Source organism: Pipra filicauda, unplaced genomic scaffold (assembly GCF_003945595.2).
Source record: "Pipra filicauda isolate LSUMZ 115617 unplaced genomic scaffold, ASM394559v2 scaffold195_size2193078_pilon, whole genome shotgun sequence".
Lineage (NCBI taxonomy): Eukaryota > Metazoa > Chordata > Aves > Passeriformes > Pipridae > Pipra > Pipra filicauda.
Window position 1 is genome coordinate 194,601 of NW_024104304.1, and position 19,338 is coordinate 213,938.

General features: G+C 35.7%; 1 protein-coding gene across 2 annotated transcripts in view; it reads right to left on the reverse strand.

Annotated features, from left to right (window-relative positions):
• The window catches only part of HMGCLL1 (3-hydroxymethyl-3-methylglutaryl-CoA lyase like 1), a 72,752-nt gene that overhangs the window by 12,462 nt on the left and 40,952 nt on the right, over positions 1 to 19,338 (reverse strand). For both annotated transcript variants that reach the window (XM_027730547.2, XM_027730546.2), the window contains exons 6-7: positions 15,654 to 15,717; positions 12,255 to 12,443 (exon numbers count right to left, since the gene is read on the reverse strand). In XM_027730547.2, the coding sequence (XP_027586348.1) occupies positions 12,255 to 12,443; positions 15,654 to 15,717 (253 nt within the window). The remainder of the gene's footprint in view (positions 1 to 12,254; positions 12,444 to 15,653; positions 15,718 to 19,338) is intronic.

Here is a 19,338-nt window from a genome sequence, read left to right on the forward strand (position 1 = left end):
GAACACATAACCTAGTTGATATATTTTACGCACTGCTTTTATTGGTATATATACCTTAGGAAGAAACTACAAATTCTTTCAGTCTTGTTTTTCTGTCCTGGTTAGCTTCTACATTCATCATTATCACTCCATATTAGATTTAAGGTTGACCAAAATTAATTTGTACAGTTAATTTTGTTAAATAAAGCCTGCACTTTTTATTCAGACATTACTATTTCAAATCTCTCTTAGTTCTATTTGCAGAATCCCCTGAGTGAAACAACACTTTATTCTACTTTAGTATGTAGGATATAAGGAGGTTCAGAGATTCTGTTACCCAACATTCATTGACAAAACATACTCAGCATAAAGAAAAGTGGAATTCCAGGACATATGGTAAACTACCCTTAGAAAACACCTCCTGGCATTGATTACATCATCTGGATTACACAGGTGCACATCCATCTTCTCCCATATATGGAAAATAAGAACTGCATCCTCCATTCAAATGCTTTTAACTTATTTACAGCTAGACCTGGAGACAATATTTATCATCACAAAGTATAAAGCCAAATGTCCTTTTTCTTCAGGAGCACCAAAGATTAACAGATTAGAATGTTTTCCACATGTCCACTTTACTGTCAAGAGAATATTAAAGAAGTTTTCCAGCTTCCGCAGCTCAGCCAGATGTCAATGGATCCCACAGTGAAGCAAAATTGGCAGAGTAGCCTTCTCATGACCCCGGCATTGTTTTATCAAGGATCAGTTTAAAAGTATAAAGGGCCATTTCTTGCTGAGATCTGTAATGTTTTTCAGCCCTTTTCCCCTGCAATTACACAAAAGTGCTGACTTTGTTGAACTACTGATATGCAGTAGTATTTCTTATGACTTCTCTCACACTGTGCTGTAATTGCTGTTTATGTTGGCACAAGAAAAGTACCACATTTTGTTTCCACTGTACATTTCCGGACTCTGGTTTCAGTAACATCAGTGTAGGATATTGTACTGGGCATATGTTTTGTTGTGTAAACATTAACTGGTAATTTACCCTGCCAATCTCCACAGCATGGCCTCTAATTACCAGAGACTGAGGGGCTTCAGATGGACATTTCACAAAATATTTACAGCAGCTATACTGCTTCTTTTTTTTCTTCACTGGTGTTTGTGTTTAGAAAATCATTGCAAGGGAAAAAAATACACCACCATCAAATAGCATTGTAACAAAACCCCAAACCAAACCGAAATGTATTCATTCCTGTACACCTCATTCTCTAGAGGAACTAAAGAGTAGTTTACCCAAAGAATTAAGGAAAAATCATGGCAATATTGCAGTAAACATGATGATGTAATAAAGTACCAGGTATTTCTGTTTGCTTGCAATTTGATTATTCCCTTTACATCTTTTTTTTTTAACAAGAAAAAAAGTATATTACTTCTATTGGTATTTTTTTGCTTGAAATTCATTCTCACTAAATAGCCCGTGAAGTTGCAAATGGCTGTGCACATCCTTATTTGATTCAAGACTCAGACAAATGTATTTAACAAATGGGACCACAAAGGTCTTGTTGGAAAATTTAGCATCTACAGCAAAGATTCAGAACCAAGGAACAACCTCCCCGTAAGAGCTACGGAATATATGTTTTAGTCATTCATCTGTATAATTTCAAGGAAGTAGAACTTTACAGTTGTGTAAAAATATAAAGTCTTAAGTAAAATTCCAGGATGGGATTCCACAGTTAATAATTACAGTAACATGAGCAAAGAAGATGCAATGAAATAGGGCATCTTTTTGGACACCCTAGGCAGAGTGAATCTTTATTTCAAATAAAATTTTCATCACAATGTTCATTACAATGCAAGAAACTTTTTTAAAAAGTGTGACAATTTCTCATCTTCTACTGTTCCATTGTAACTGGATCAATTTTGTAATGCTCATCATAGTACAATACCTTATCACGTTGCACTGCCTCCTTAAGAATTCTCCCTTCCAATATATTGACTAATTAAATGGAAGCATTAAGGTGGGGTGCACAGAATGTAAACTGTCTTGCAAATATTTTTCCCTTATTCTAATTGAAGTTCCTTTTTAAGAAAAAACATTTGCAATGCTTGTCCAATGTATCTGCCAATAGTAAAGCCAGAACACTTTTGTTTAAAAAGGCATTCAAATTAGTACCTTATCTTTTGCTGTATATGCACATTATATTGCCTTGCTAAATCTACTATTATTTTGTTCACTTGTTTTATTCTTTAGAGGAAAAGATACTACTTCAAATTAAAAATTCTTACCTATTGTTGCAACTCTCAGTGCAAGCAAAATTTAACTGTTATGAACATTGATGAGAGAAAAAAATCTTTCTTTCTCTAAGTGTTTATGCATTTGAAAGGACTCTGTTAAGCAAATCACATCATTTGTCTCTGGCAATTTGTTACCATATAGCACTCGAAATAAGCAACAAAGCAAAAAATTAAATAAACAAGCAAACATGCAAGCTGGCAAAATTCTGGAGTATATAAAACTATCATTCCCTTATGTTTTAAAATTATAAAATGTTTTTATTTCTGAATGCCTGGCTGTTTCAATCTGTAGTGCAATATTTCAAAAGGAAAAAAAAGATAAATTACATAATTTGACTCAGGAGACTGGTTCACTGTTGCTTCTGCACAACACAGAAAGAAAAAATGATTGTCATATTTTCACTACTACATCAGTGTTGGTTTCCATCTTAGCTGAAGAGTCATCTTTAACTTATTCCACTTATGCAAATGCTCACTTGTTCTCATACAGCTACAAAGATACACCCAACACACTCATTTGGAGTGAGTTCAGAACTTCAGTCTATCTGGTCATAGTATCTCCAGATTTTTTGCTGTTTAATTTACTCCTAAGAGCATGTTTAAAGCCACCTGATGTATCTCAGCAATAGGAAGTAACTCTTCCTCCTTCATTGTTTGCTGGATGGTAACAAAATTCCTTCCAGGAGCTGTAAATATGCAAGAATGGCCAGAGGTTTAGTTCCACCCCCTCAGCACAGCTGTCTGTAGAGCTGTCCAGAAAGGAAGGAAGCCTCATCCTGTAAACACTGCACTTCCCTACTGGAGACCCTGGGATTTGTGATCTCCCAAGTCTGTTCCTGCCATGGCAAACTCCTCTGACCCTTGCTTAGGTCTGAAATTCAGGTTCCATGCAATATCCTCTTTTTCAGACAAAAACTAGAATAGACACACACATAATGAAAGGTCATAAAAAGAAACAACAATTTTAAGTGGGAACCACTATAGTAGTTCTGTCCTTATTTTACACTTGTTATTAAACTTGAAGAAAAACTACTTTAGGGTAAAAAGGAAGAGTCATTCCCATCAAGGAGAAAAATAAACATGTCTTAAAGCCATTTATCTTCTTCTAGCTGATGTATACAGAGTCACAGCCTGATTAAAGTGCAATATGACTACAGGGACAATTTCTGAAAAACAAGTCAAGCAACACTTATAGAAATAATTTATTTTCAAAATACTTTGTAAGTTGAACAAGGAATTAAATTCTGAATAAAAACCAGTTTTTAAGGTACTTAATGGTATCCTCACCAAAATTTGAAATTTTTCTTTTACAATTCATTTTAAAATTATGTTGAAATATTGTATGTTATTTCTGTCACTGCTCCATATACCTTTTTAGTGCAGCATGTAAGCTCAAATCCCCAGGGACACCAGTAGCACATTCAGAACTGACCACAACCTCTGAAATCTCAGCTCCAGGGACATCCTCAAATGTCACTACAAATGCCACTAGGAAGGACAGCAAAAGTCTCTCTTTTGTGATGTTAATGCACAGGAAGTTGTGCTCTTTTGTGGTTATATATATATATATGACTAAGGAACTAAATGACATCAGGACTGGAATTCAATTGTCCCCTTTGTGTAACTCTCTGGCACAGCTTTGGCCTGGGCCAGGCAGTGCTCCACCAAGCAATTTCTGGCACAGTCTAGGAACTAGCACCATCATTCACAGTTGGCAGTTGGGAAGTCCTGACATTTTTTTGAAGGGTAAGAATTTGATTTTCTGGATGCAATCTTTTCATAGCAACTGGCCATAGTGCCAGAGAGGCCAGGAGATACTAAGCCTGGCAACGCTGTAAAGGAGTGATACAGCAACCCCAGGAGTGCAAATCCTATTCAGACATACAGCCTCATATCTAAAATTACTGTGACAGCTGATGAGACAGAAATTGAGGAAGAAATGCATGCTGTGGGAGGGGTGCTGAGAAGAGAGAATGGGGTGGGCTTGCAAGTGTGGAGCAGCTCTGAGATGAGCCAGTTGTATAGGACACTTAATTGTGGAAATCCCATTTGATTTGTTGTGAAAGTTGAAAGATGTGGGAGAGACAAGCAAGACACCATAAAACTAAAAGGGGCAGGTAACAGCTGTGGAGAACTAGCTTGTCTTTCTGTGAATGAGAGATTGCTTAGGTGATGCTGCATAAGGCAGAAGAAACAATCTTAAGACCAGTGAAAATTCTTCATTTCCCAGTCATATTGATAATCTAGATTTTTATTTTTAGGAATTGAATCAACAACTGTTGTAAAATAACAGTTAGTTCAATTTCTGATTGCTACAGGCAGTCATCTCATTAAACCTACAGCCAGTCACTATCGATCATGTAAAAAAAAAAAACACCTACCTCTTTTATACATGCAATCCAGTTGAAGCACAATAGAAATATGTATGGGGAATTTGACACTAGTGTGCCCTCACCATTTTTTTAATGTATGCTACAGATCAGTGACTTCAGTTTTCCAGTGCTATATTTTCACAGCTTCTAAAAGTACTAAATATTTATTTTAAATTTGGCTTAGCATTTTGAAAACTATTTTATACTAATTTGTTCTATAAACACCTGAAACCCTTTTTTTGAAAAGCCTTCTTACATTTCCAGCATTTGGAAGTGATTTGTTTCTAGTCCAAAAAAAATTAATGTCTGTCTCTAACAGAAAGAGCTGGATTACTGCCCAGTCCACTTCAGAACTGGATGATGCTGACTCTTAGACATTTAAATAGTCAAGTTAAACAAGACACAGTTGGGATGATAAAAGGAGGTCTGTAAAAAGACTATTGCTCTGGTCATGTGGACCTACAACTATCAAACAATGACTAGGAAAATAGTGAAAGAGAAAAAAAATTAACCTAAGTGCCTAGGAAAACATTAGGATTAAGTGAATGCAGGAGCACAGTATCTGTTCACATCATTCTCTCTTCTTGACAGTGAGTTGCCAGCACAATATTTACTCTGCTTGAGAACTGACAGAGGCAAAGAATGGCAAAAAGGCCTTACAAAGGAGAACAAAGCAGACACACTAACAGTCTGTATGCGGTATTACCCTAAAAAGCACCTATAACCTGCCGATTTTGTATCTAAATTATATTCTATGCTATTTTGTGTGAGCCTTGTTTACAAGCAGTAATTTTCAAGCCTCTTATTATCTGGAAAAAGGTGAAATAAGACAGAATTGTCTTCTCATATTCTACTAATACTAATTCCTTTACCTTTTACAAACTATAGTTCCTGATATGACAACTAGACAACTAAAGATGCAGTAGAACAGAATCTGATGAAGATAAGAGAATAATTTAGAGTAAATTCTCTGAATCTGGTTTTTTTTTTTGCACGGGAAGAAGTGCATTCACAAGAGGAAAAAGATGCACAGTAATGAAAGCAATACTGGAATGTATTTTAGGTCCTGATCAACCAAATCAGTATGGTCTTAATGGTGCTAGATTTAATCAATCAGAAAATGATCCATTTTCCGTGAAGCTTGACTTGAAATGTACCACTGACACTGAAGAATCAAATGTGCAAATGAACACCACTTACAGGATGGGGAACTCAGAAATTAAAACATTTAAGATGTGATTAGGAAAACTTCAATAAAACAACATTCCAACAAAAAAAGCAGAAGCATGCAAGGACACAAGCACAGAAAAAGAGCAAACAATATCTGGGCCAAATTATTTTTTTTATAAATCTACAGCTTCAATACTATTTGTGCAGAAATGATCTTTGGTTTTTAAAAGCAACTTTGGTTTTAAAACCACTTCAGATTTTATTTCTATAGTTGTTGCAATGATTTCTCCATTTATATTGCATTTAGATCTAGAGTGATAAATACGTATGAATTCAATGAGATATAAAGAAAGATGCATAGATTTGCATGTGGAAATCAATGTTTAAATATGTTTTAAAAGACAGTTGAGGTTTGACTGTAAGCCAAAGGGAAGTTTGTCTACTGTTCCAAGTCAGCTCTACTGAGGTAATTTGAAGATGAGAATAATCTATACCTGATGAAGGATCTCTTTGTCTGATTAGTATCCTGAAAGAGGTTTAGACTTCAGGTTTTTGGTTCAGTAACTAGGGCTGAAAGCTTCTGAAATTCAATCATTATATTAGAGGCAGCTAGAACAATGTAGATTTTTATTATTTGTTAATCCTTTATAATATGTGAAGTTTCATTTAAAATAAAAGCCAAAATCCACAAACCCATACATATTGGCTACCTATCAGTATATGCATGTAAACAAATTTTTGCCTCACTCTCACTGCTATTTCAGTATCCAATAACAAATATATTACCCTTCCTATCCTAAAATGTTCAAAAAATAAGAATCTTGAACTAAGTCTACCATTTAATTTTTTCCCCTAGTAATAGTGTAGCAGTTGTAGTAATAGCAATGATTAATTTGTGAACTATCAGGCTGTCAAGTTTTTCTGAAACATAGGGATAGAGGTAAAAAAATTTCAGTTCCTCAGAAATTGCATACTATGCACATTCTGCAAAAAGCAGCAGAAAGTAATAAAAATGCAGTTACTACTTCTTCTGTACTGATCTGAGGAAAGAGCAAAAATTGGGCTGCTAAATCTTTTGTACTGATCTGAGAAAAGAAGCAGGAGTGGTGCTGCCTGTTCATTTGCTTGTTGTATTATTTTGCTGATATTACAGGTAACAATGTAAAACCAGTACCTATAAAAAGACCAAAAAAAAAAAAGAGAAAATACTGGAAAGCATTGGTCAGATTTTTAGCATGAACACCTATGTTTTTATTTTCTTCCCATATGTAGGTCTGATTTATTCATTTGTGCAGTATGTTTTTTCACTTACAAAAGTAACTAGCTGACTGCTCATAGTAACAATATTATTTGATAAAATGCAAGTGTGTTGCTACTTTACCAAAGCAGACACTGTCTTTTAAGTTTTCTTCCCAGGAAGAAAATGTCTACCTTGCAGCCTGGTAAATTTTCACAATTGACCTGCCATTTTCCTCCTAACTTATCTGCTTTCAAATAGAGTCTTATTCACCTGCCATGTTAGCTTTCAATATTAAACAATTCTACTCACTTTCTTTCCTAATATCACGTACTCCTTCATGTCTGCTTTTTTAATTACTACCTTTAGCTAAGTGCTATGTCATTTTCATGGGAAGGGGGAATAAAAGGAAACAGAAACAAAAAAGCAAACTGACGTTGTCTAAAGAATTTTGTGTTACTGCCAACAGCTCTTTTAGTTTGCTGACAAATAATTCAAAAGCACTGTTTACACTTCAAACCCAGAAAATACCTAGGATAAATTAGTTCCTACAGAAACCCAAAGGCAGAAAGCTATAGGAAGACCCTTATTTTAAAGGACAGGCATGTTGTAATAGTCTCTCACTTTACTTAAAATTATGTGTATTCCTGTACTCTTATGTTTGATCCCAAACTTTTTCTTTTGCATATTTTAGAATATTACACAGATTTCCACTTACAAACTCTGCCAGATATCCTGTTTTTCACAATTTTTCACAAATGTAAAATTTGCAAAACCTAATTTCTACACTTTGGAACAATTGCCCTTAACATGAGCATCATGGTATTGCAAATTATTCATTTAATCAGGAAAACCTAGGACCCACAGGCCCACTGATCCACAACCACAGGCCTAGGATCCACAACCACACTGATGGTGCTTTCCAGCTTGAAAAAATTCTGTTTCATAATTCTATTTGTTTCCTGCCATTTAGCCAACTTTCCACTTATTATATGCCTCCACGCCTTAATATTAACTTCCAGTACAGGACACTATAAATTGTTTTCTGAAAAATCAAAGCATATGATGGCCACTGTATATCCTTTGTCTTCCTTGGCAGTGACTGCCTCAAAGAATTCCAGCAAAATACTGAAGCATGACCAGCCCTTCCTGAGTTCTGTACTGCTATTCTCAGTCAAGCTGTGTTTTCTAATATTTCCCTATCTGAACCCTGAAATTAGTTTCTGCAGATCTCTTCGAAGTCTTCTGCAGCTTCCTGGCATATATTTGTAAACAGCAGAGAAAAGCAAACTTGTAAGGTTTGCTGAAACCTTTCCATTTCTATGCTCTCCTCAAAATAAGAATGCAAAAATATTAACATTTTTTCAATATCCTAAAAAATGTGCATGCTTCATATAGCAAGTCTTTCCCACCTTCACACTGTACTACATAATGACTTACAGAGTGCCAGGTTGTGCAGGTGAAAAGAAGTGGAGGGTTACAGGGCTCAGATAATTTGACTGGGCATGTATGTATTTTGATCACTTGCCCACTCAGGTAACTTAGCTTTTTTAATCTCAAAATTACATTCTATACAAAGCTTAAAATCTATTCTGTTTTTAAATTTCAATTTCAAAAATAAATTTTAAATCTTCATAAAAACTATTTGTACTGGTACTCTCAAATTTGGATTTTGCAGTCTGAACCTTGAAAGTTTAATTAGAGGCTTGCTAAATTCTTTCTAGTACTAAACTGGGGATTTTATCTCAAAATTCCTGTTTTCTGGAAAAAGAACTAATAAAAAGTGGTTTCATTTGGCATGTAATCAATCTCATTCATTTCACTGTGTCCAATAAGGTGGAAATGATTACACAATGTGGTAAAAATCCTTGGTCCTTGTCAGTCTTGTTTTCTTTAAGTTCGTATTTGATCCCAGTAGTGTAGGGATCAGTTCATATTAATGACTTATGATAGTGATTTGAATTTGATAAAGTTCTATGGGACTACCATGAGATTGTTTCATTTACTGAGGTATCACAGCCAGCCAAAACTCCTCTTTGCCTCTTAGTGTATTCTTTCTCATGTTTGCATATGTGCTATGAAGAAAGACAAACCTATTTCTGTCAACTACACAAGTTTTAAAGGAAAAGATTTCTGTAACACTTCCATTAAAAACTTTCCCTTTCTTACCCATTCTGTACACACAACAAGAGTCAACTGTCAAGGAAACTCGAATCGTCTTAGATCAATGGTCTACCTTACCAGGGCCTCTGCAGAAGTTTCCTGACCCATCTTTTTACCCTTCCTTGGAGGTCTGTAATAATTTCCTATAAATGTTTTACTACTTCTTTTAGCTACATTTTGTTTGTCACATTAGCTAACCCACATATGTAATTTTACTCAGAATACCATAATCTCTAACTAGATCTCCACATCACTTCCCATCTTCTGAATTTATCTCTTTGGTCAATTTATACTCTGATATTTTTATATTAAACCATTTAACTAAGAGCCAGTCATGTTTCTACTTTAAATGTTTATTGGTTTGTTTTCAAGCATCACTTCATGTTCCTCACATTTTTACACAGATTCTCTTCATAAAATAAAGTTAACTTCATTTTTCTAGGCAATGCTTTCTATTTGTATTACTCAATTTAGCAATGCAAAAAATTACTTACTCTTTAAAAGATGGCTAATCTCTCTCCCATCTTTCACTACCTATCCTTTTGCTAAAACAACACACGTAAAACTGAATGCTAAAATTGTAAGACTACTGCCCTGCTAATTTCTTATACAGATACAGCCTGTCCGTTCTAGATGACTTTGGATCAGCCCCAACCAGAAGAAAATATTCTGGGTAGTATAATCCTGCATGGAACAATGTGATCTTTATAAAAAATCACTTACTGAATCACCAGCACCTCTTTCCACTCTTAGGAGATCTCCCATCGAAGCAATGCCTGAATTAGTGCAGAGTGATTTGTGGCTTTCCAGCTGTCATTCATTAATTCTTAGGAAATACAATATACAATACAATAGTACTCAGCTTGAGGTTGTATTTTGCAATGTCTTAGGAAGAGTGTAATTTGTTTGCTGAATGTTCTTTAAACTTGTTTTCAAACAATCACTGTAGCCTATTGTTTCTATAACCCTCCAAATACATTTCAGTCTTGATGAAATATTGTGTCGGTCACACAGACCCATAAAGGGGGAAGGGTAAGGAATTGTGTCTGTGGAGAGTTTGGGCTATGAAACAGCAGCTGAGTTGAAAACAAGGGTTTTTACTCCAGTGCTTTGCTATTCCTGTATCTTTGGAAGAAAGTACCAGGAAAGCCTGACAGCAAGGGCCAGAAGTTACCTGGGCACGCTGATCCACTGGCTTTGGCACTTCTCAGCATGGCTGACCTGTAAAAGTTGTCCTGTTCTAGAAGGAGTATTGCTTAACTATAATTCACTGAGTAGCTGCTTTGTTTTCACCTGAGACAAGAGAGGATGTTGTGAGGTGCAGACCACATTGGAGGATCCAAGAGCCTGGGGATCTACCTTTAGAATGAGCCAAGGAGCAGCTCACACAAAGCCAGTCAGAGAGACTGTGTAATGCCTGCTTCATCAAGGACTTTTGGCAAAATCTGTGACAAGTTCAGCTCAGCCAAAACCACTGCACCTTTAGACATGCACTGTAGGAGAACTTGAGCACAGAGGGAAGTTTTCTTCTGGGTCTCAGGCACCCCTGGCTTCCCAGAAATCTGAGAAAGTTGCATAGGGGTTTCCTTTTAGGTCTTTTGCTCTTTGAATTTACATGTTAATTCTCCTAAACTGCGTATTAGGTACCTAAGAGCTTTTTTCCCTTTAAGTCTTACAAAGTTGATTTCAGCAGTAAATAAAAAGACAGAAGCAAGAGGTAAACTTGAGACAAGAATCACAGCAAATACTGGGGTTAAAAAAGCAGCCATTGTTCAGTGTTTAGTAGGCACCATGACAGCAATTATGTTAAGGAAGGATTTGAAAAACAATGCTTCAAGTACTTTTATGGCCAACTCCTCCCATGCTCAGGGGTTTTCATGCTTTTAGCTATTGCATCTGCAACTGAAGCTAACTGTGAAATTAGCAATTTATTTATCCCATGATACATACACACACAATTGCAACAGTAAAAGTGAGTAAGGGTGAGTGCTGTGAGTAAAAGTTAGAACCTTTTTTACAAGATTTTGTCCTTCACTATGTAATCAAATACCTGTGGATTCCCATATTGAAACTTTCTTTGTTCCTTCTTGTGGCTTATATCACTAATACTGGTAACACAACTGCTGTTATATCTAAACAACATAATATGAGCTCTGCCAAAATAACTAAGGACAAAAAAAAGTTTCACCTTCAAAATGGTTGCCTGAATTACAAGGAAGCAGAAGATGCCATTAAGTATAAAATAGAACAATAAAGGCCTACAATTTGTAAACAGCTTTTGATTCTGTAACAGTAAAAACTGGTCTCCTTATGAATACATGTGCACATTAAGGTATTTTTCAAGATTATATCTTTACAAAAACTACATTAGAACCTGTAGTCTCTTTCTTGCATTATGTCCTATTCTGAAAAATATATCAACATAAGAAAAAAAATCTCTTATGAAAATTAACTATTTCTGATTATTTAGCCACAGATACGAAAGCTGATTAAATAAAAGTTGTTGCTAATCTTACTTGGAAGATATAACTGATTAAAAAAAAAGAATAATGAAGGCATGTCAACAGCAGTAAAATTATCTAGACAATTCTGTGTACATAATTACCAATAATCTGAAATCAAGATGTAATTGTGCATTATTCCATTTTTTATCTAGACACCTTTGTGAAATAGAAATTTTAGTTTAGTGGACCACAAACATACAGCTGTTTCTAAGAAAAGTGGAATCTGAAATAGCAGAAAAAATGTATTTTATGTCCCTCTTTCATCTAGTATCAATGGAACAGTTTCCACTGTTTCTTAGTGATTTTGTATGAAATTGAAGGTAATAAATAGACAAGGATTGACATTTTCTGGTAAAAGCAACCGGAGTAATACCTGTTGACAAGCTGATGTGAGAGCGATACTTTCTGAAAGTTTATGAGTGCCTTTTCCTCTTCTAATGATCTTTTTAAGAGCAGCATTTTTTAAAATTGCACATTTGAATTAAACTAAGACTATTACTATTGTATATATAAAAAGAGAAACTGAGTTACCTGTATGGCTGTGAGGATATTGGCTAACGCCTGGCCATACGTGTCATGACAGTGAACAGCAAGAGCGCTCAGAGGAATTTCTTTCATAACAGCTTCCAACATTTTTTTCATACTTCCAGGAGTCCCCACACCAATTGTATCTCCCAGAGAGATTTCATAACAGCCCATACTGTACAGGTGCTTAGATACCTGATTAGAAATAGGAAAACATGAAGAGGTCAAGATAAAAGAATATAAAATATCGTCAAGAATATACATTTAAAAATACATATTTCTGTACAGGTTTAATGTTTTGACCTACTGAGGTGAATCTATCTATCACACACCCTCTATTCATTCTTGAAAATTGTCATCCAAGAAGATCCCATAGATCCTCTTATTTTAAATTTATAGTTCTGCTTCTGTACGTGGAATAACCAACCAAGCCAAATCCATCAAAAATTTGCTTTTGACTCTCCCACAGAATCCAAGTAAGCAAAATTTTAAAACTACAGATTTTCTGTCAAGTCCTTTCCCATCATTTTTCTCTCTCTGGGGACTCCCCAGCTGTTTGGTTTTCTTCGTGTAGTTTTCAGCTTATAAGCTGTGCAGGGTAAAGACCTGCCATTTTGTTTGCTTATTACATGAAGCCAAGCACATGGCCAAACTAAGACAATAAATAATTAACAAGAAGCCTGATTTTGCTTTCTCTTGGTGCTTAAAAAATCAATAAAAACTGAAGTTTTAACATGTTGCAGTCAATATTAATTTTGCTATATTAATTTTGTTTGCTTTTCATGAAATCAAACACTAAAATACTAACAAAGCAAAACTGCAACTTAATTAACATTCTAGTCCTTAAGTTTTAAAAATTTTCTTAATACCAAACAAAATCGTATACAAATAGATCTTACTTATGTAAGTAGAACCCTAAATATTTCTTTGAGGAGTTTTTTGCATGAGTAAAAGAACTGAGGCCTGGCTTCATAATTTTTGCATGAAGAGAAACATATATTCAGAAGCACAAAATCGTGTTTTCACTGACAATAATGCTTTGGAAATTGAATTCAGGATCTTTCCATCTTATTTTTGTTGAATTTATTTGGAAACATTTCACCTTACTTTCAGCTGCTGAAAATGTTTGTCCCCTTTAGGATTCCCCATTGTGTATTAATGATCCCAAAAGACCACTCCACTGGAACAGAATCCCAGTCTAGATTTTTAGAAATGAAAAAATACAACTCTTTTCCAAGACATCTTCAGTTGCACTGCACTCTGCTGTTAAAGCAATTCAAGGACTGCATCAGTGGGATTGCTGTGAATATGTCTGAGGAAGCTGACAAAGTGCTGCACCAGCAGTCTTGGAAGTGCTGGATTAATATTGCTGTTCACTTAATTCAAAGAACAGCTGAAAAAGAACTTCACATTGTCTGAATTGCCCTGCCTAAGGCTTGGAAGTGCTATGACTATTGCAAATGTAGTAAAACTGTGCTTTAAAGTCAGACTCACTGGTTCATATCAACACAAATTCAATATACATTTTAAGAAGGGGACAATCACCAGATTGCAAAAGGGATTCTATCACATGGTATATTTTTATATCATCAACACATGGCAGGCATTTTAACTAGAATACCATACTAGAAAGAACACAATCATCTGCAGTTAGGGGTGGATTACATCCAGCTACTCCTCAAACCTCAGTTTTTCTTTAAGATCAGGGTAAAGGAAGAAGATTTTTTTTTTTCTCCTGTTCTTTCTAATTCATGATTCTAAGTTTTTCTAGATGAGCATTTCAGTAATAACTGAGACTATATAACCTGCTAGAAATCATATTGCATTCACTTCTTTTCCATGTTGAGTCCTTAGGTCTTTCAGCCTTCTGAAAACAAAGTTCTGAAAGATGAAAGAAGAGAGTCTGAAACTCTGCTAACAAGTTCATCATCACCACTGATGTCAGGATTTAACCTTAAAGTGACTCTTACAAAGAGATCTATACTTATTTTCAAGAAGAATGTGCATGCTTGGAAGCTGAGTGGGAGTTTTTCCAACTGAATTTTCTACTTTACCATAGTAGGAGGCAGCCCATTAGTTATGTCTTTGTAAGTTTTCAACCTGGATTTTTGGGAGGAGGGTGTGGGAGAAGAGAACACACTGTTTTGTCGGTGTAATTAGGATGTGATTATGAGCTTGCAGCTTTGTTGATTGAACGGCATTGTGTTCTGCACCACTGAGCAGTTTTACTATGCATGAGTCTTGTGCTACGCCCCTTGGGAAAACTGCCCTGCCACCAAGCATTGATCAAAGGAGCTCTTCTGTGCAAGGTAGTTAAAAAAAGAAGCCTGTTGAGGAACATGATAAGCAATATGTCATCACTGCTCTAACTAAAGCTAACTAACCTTCACATATTAGAACAAAGTAATTTAGAAATACTGATTACCTTTCAAATTAGCTACTTTTTTTCAAATATGTGAGTATGTGTGGCTGCTGTGGGAGAAGTATTATACCAAGTTGCTTCTGGAATGTATACTAGAGAAGATACAGGAGAAGAGGACCTGAAAACCACCCATGCAGAACATAATATATTAGACAAATGTGGACTAGCTGCTAGGGCTACAAAGTAAAAGACAATTGTTTGGTTATTCTGCTAGATCAACAAAAATAAGTGATTAAGTGTAACAGAGAAGACAAGTCTACCCCTAGGTGGAAGGCCAGTGTGTTCTGCCTTCAGCCTCTTGAATTCTCTCTCTGCTTCCTTTTTTAACATCCATTTCAGCTTTCATACCCTCTTTGCCTTCCTACAAAATTTTACATTTGTGTTTCACTCACCTCCCTGCTGGGAAAAAAAGCTGCATTAAGGCATCTTCTTCCTTATCCTTTATCCTAAAGGGGAAAAGGGGGCAGGAAGGGTGGGTGCAACTTACTCCATCATGGCAGTAGAGCAATTTAAGAAATCATATTGGGGCTGAGTTTTGGCTCATATATCAATCACATGACACTCACCTGAAGCACATTGTAGCAGAGGCTCTACCAGCTGACAGCACAGTATGCTTATTCCAGTATAAAATGGATTTAAAAGAAAGAGGTTGTGCTGGGAACCATCTTGGACAACACAGTCTACTGACATATGTGCTAGAGTCTATTTCCTTAAGCATTTCCTACTTACTTTGTAAAGGAAATAGAACATATTTTTTTTTCATGACTGATAACAACCAAAATACACTATTTTTCTCATATTTGACTGCACATGGTTGAGTGAGGTTATGCACCCAGTTTTAGCATTAGATATATTTTGTCCTTGTTTTCCTTAATTTTTATCCATTTAAGATCTTTTTATGATTAAGTAGAGAACATGACTTATAGACATTTTAAAATGTATTTTTGATTCATTAAAAAGACAAGCCAGAAGTTCACTCTTACTTCTGCCACTTTAGCTGGTGTGATGTTTCCTTCATATGGGCATCCCAGCGCACATGACACATACCTGTAATAGAAAGAACACACAATGATACTTCTGTTTTATATGTATATATCTACCAAATGCATGTATTCATCCATGTGACATTTAAAAATGGGTTAAATATAATTTTTAATATTTAAGACAGTCAACGCAGAACAAAGATTTGAATGAAAAGTTAAAATTACATCAGAAGAAAATAGCAGGTTTGTTAATTTTCCTTTTAAATCACAGAATGGAGATTTATAGCTTTATTTACACCCAATGTATGTCACAGGATGTAAAGGACTGGCAATGAAGCCAAGTTAATGATGCTGCAGGAGACTTCATTTTTCTTGGTATTTCCTTACAAAGTTGCAAGAGTCAGCTCAAGCTTTACCTTGCCTAGCCCACAGAAGGTATTCAGAGGAAGATACCACTTTCTTCCTTGTCCTAGCTACTCGGATCAGAGAAAGCAACACATGGACGCAAACAACTTTTAACAACCCCACCATCTCATAAGTCATCAAAACTGTGGTGAATGAGGTAGTTTCCATCCTCTGTCTCTGTATTGGCATCTCTGTCCCATTGCCCCAGAATAATTATAGCTCCATTGCAAACTGCAATTTGGGTAGGCCTTGGGATAAGAAGAAACTGAGAAGCCAAACCATGTCCCTCAGCAGCTACTGGCTCCATAAAGCACAGAAATTGAAAGCCACAACCAAACTTCCATTTTTCAGCCCTAATGCTCTTTTAGCATAGGATTTGGTTTAAATTTCCCCTTTTTAATGACAATTAAGAGCCATGAAATTCTAATTAAACTTCTAATTATTTATCTTAAATTTATTAGGAATACAATTAAACTAACCAGAAACAGCCAGTCAAAATCAAAAGTGTGACTCTAAAAAGATTTACAACAGATTCAGAGGCAGGCAGAGTCCCAGTGGGAGGTTGCTTAATTGCTTTATAGAAGAACAAGAGCCTTCATCGATCTCCTGTCATTCCCTTTTGCACAACACTGAAGGATATAATGTAAAATTATACACTGTATAATGCAAAAGGGATTGAACAGATGCCAGTTTGTATGTAGTCAAGGTTTGCAGGATGAAGGATGTATTGTTTCTTTGCAGTTGAAGGAGGAAGTGGTTGATAGAATGTGAAATTAGGCAAAAACAAATTGTGAAAAAAAGTCCATATTTTAATGCATAGAACATATTACGTCCCTTATATGAAAGTATGATCTTGGCACACTAGAAATAGCAGCAAGAGTGAAACAAACCTTGAATCTAAACAGAACTTGATTAGCCCTGACAAAGAAATGGAAATTAATTTTGTTTCCATGAAAGTGGTTGGGTCCAGTACATCTTGCTCATAATTTTAGTCCAGATGCCTATGAGGCATGATTTCAATTATCAGTATGTCATTATGAAAAACAGCTTTTTTGAAACTTGGCCACAGAATTCATTAGATATCAGCCCCAATTATAGATGCCACTGTTTAAATTTCAAAATTATGAATTTTCTTATCTACATTAAAGTCAAAAAAGTAGCTACTGTAAACAGTTAAACACTGCCCCAATTTTCAGTGACACATAACTCAAAAGCAATTCAGGATAATTTCCTTATTATTTTTTTATGCATACAAAGTTTTTCAAATTAAACTAAGCATGAAAAATTTCAGTCCCAAAGGATTGCTTTTTACATAATACTACAGTGCCTAGAGCTAGCGAATACATACACTTACTGAAATTATTTTCAAAATTAGCCACACCACTTTTTTATGAAGTGATCAAGAACAGTCCTAAATACTAAGTAAATGCAAAACATACAGTACATATGTGCACATGTTCCCTTTATTTACATATATCTTTACAGGTTTCTAATGGCTACATATGTCAGATCAAGAAGACATGCATTTGGTAGTGATAATGTGGCATGAATGACATCTGGAATGGAGTAGGGCAAACAAAAGCAAAAGCAGACCAAAAGGTATCTAGAGAACAAGGGAATACTCCCTGTGGTTCACACCAGCGAGCAGATTGCCTGAACTCACATAATTCAGCTGGGCCTGCTGGGGTATGAAAGTATGTGGTGACCTGAGAAATCTGCCTACTACAATACACAAATCTGTTTGAGATTATGAACTCTCCACATACTTACACCATTGTGACTAGACTTACATTTTAAACAAGGAAAATATGATAGATATATTTGGGCATCTAATATTCAATATTAAACTGGAGAAAATAAGGATCACTGAAAGAATTGACAGGAAAAGAACTTCCTATCAGAGAGACAACAAAGTCCTGTGGACAGTGAAAGAACAATTCTTCAGTAGAGTTCATCAAGAATGATCTTGGCAGAATTTTATCTAACATTTTCATTTAATGAATTGGAATAAAAAGTAGAAACATGGTGATAACATTAAATTTTTTGGCACTGTCAATAAAAAACAAACAAAAAAAAAGCCCTGAGATTCCACTGAGAACGGACAGAAGCAATAGAAAAGGGACTCAGTTGATGGTAATGACAAAGAAAATGAAATGCTCAAAATGAGGAATGCGCTCCAGACATATATCAGGATAAGCATTTTTAATAGAGGACATTATAAAATATAAATTCCTTTTGACAAGATCTTACCGTATTGTTATTGGAAATAAGAGATAAAATTTGAGCCATTTGTAGAAAAGTTCATACAAGCTGGAGCATATGCAAGCAACGGCTGAGTAAAACTAGGGATACAGAGAGCCTAGCACACCAAAAGAGAAAATACACGTCTGTGTGAAAGAGGGAAGATAATCATATGTCTGGTCTGAGTATTTGCCAAGACATCTACAGTGAAGGCAGTGCTGAGTGGGATGCTTTGTAATTGCATTTGTGTGCTTCCAAATTAATAAGCAAGAGTGTGAGGAAATAAGTTTCACAAGGGAGGTAGATCTGTTATCTACAGATATGTTTGGCTGCTACATTTTTTTTTTCAGTATGAAATAACCCATAAAGCATCAAAACCACAAGAGAATCCAACCAAAGCAGAGCCCCAGGACCTCCACCCACACGCTTCCAAAATGGGAGACAACTTTGAAGAACATGCTGAAGAACTGCTTAGAAAGAAGAATATTACCAAAACAGAGCCATGGAGAGAAACAGACAATAAAAATGTAAAGAATAGTCTGGTCAACTGCAGCAAACACTACTGACAAGTCAAGAAGAATGAGGAAAGACTACTGTTTCCGAGATCTTGTCATCAGGGAGTTTGGTGAGAGCTGTTGCAGTTGCAAGCAAGGAACAGAAGCCAAAGTGTAGGAGTTATAGGAGGGAATCACAGAAGAGGGTCCCCAGACAGTAATTATAAACAGCGCCTTCGATGAGTTTAGGAATAAAGAAGAGATAGGCGATGAGATACGATATGAAGAACCAAGTAGGGTCAAAGGTACAAGTTTTAAGAGGCAAATGCTTGCTTATATTGCAAGTGGAAAAGAGCCAGAGGACAGTGAGAAGTTAAGAAAGAGAATAAGGGAGGGAAGAAATAGGAGGAAGAACAGAACATGGGGTCACTGGGGCAAGTGGAAGGGGTACAGGGAAAGTAGACAAGAAACTTCTGCTGCTCTGACAGTAGAGGAGAAAGGATCAGGGGAGGGGAGAGAGAAGAGAGTGACAGAAGGAAAAGGAT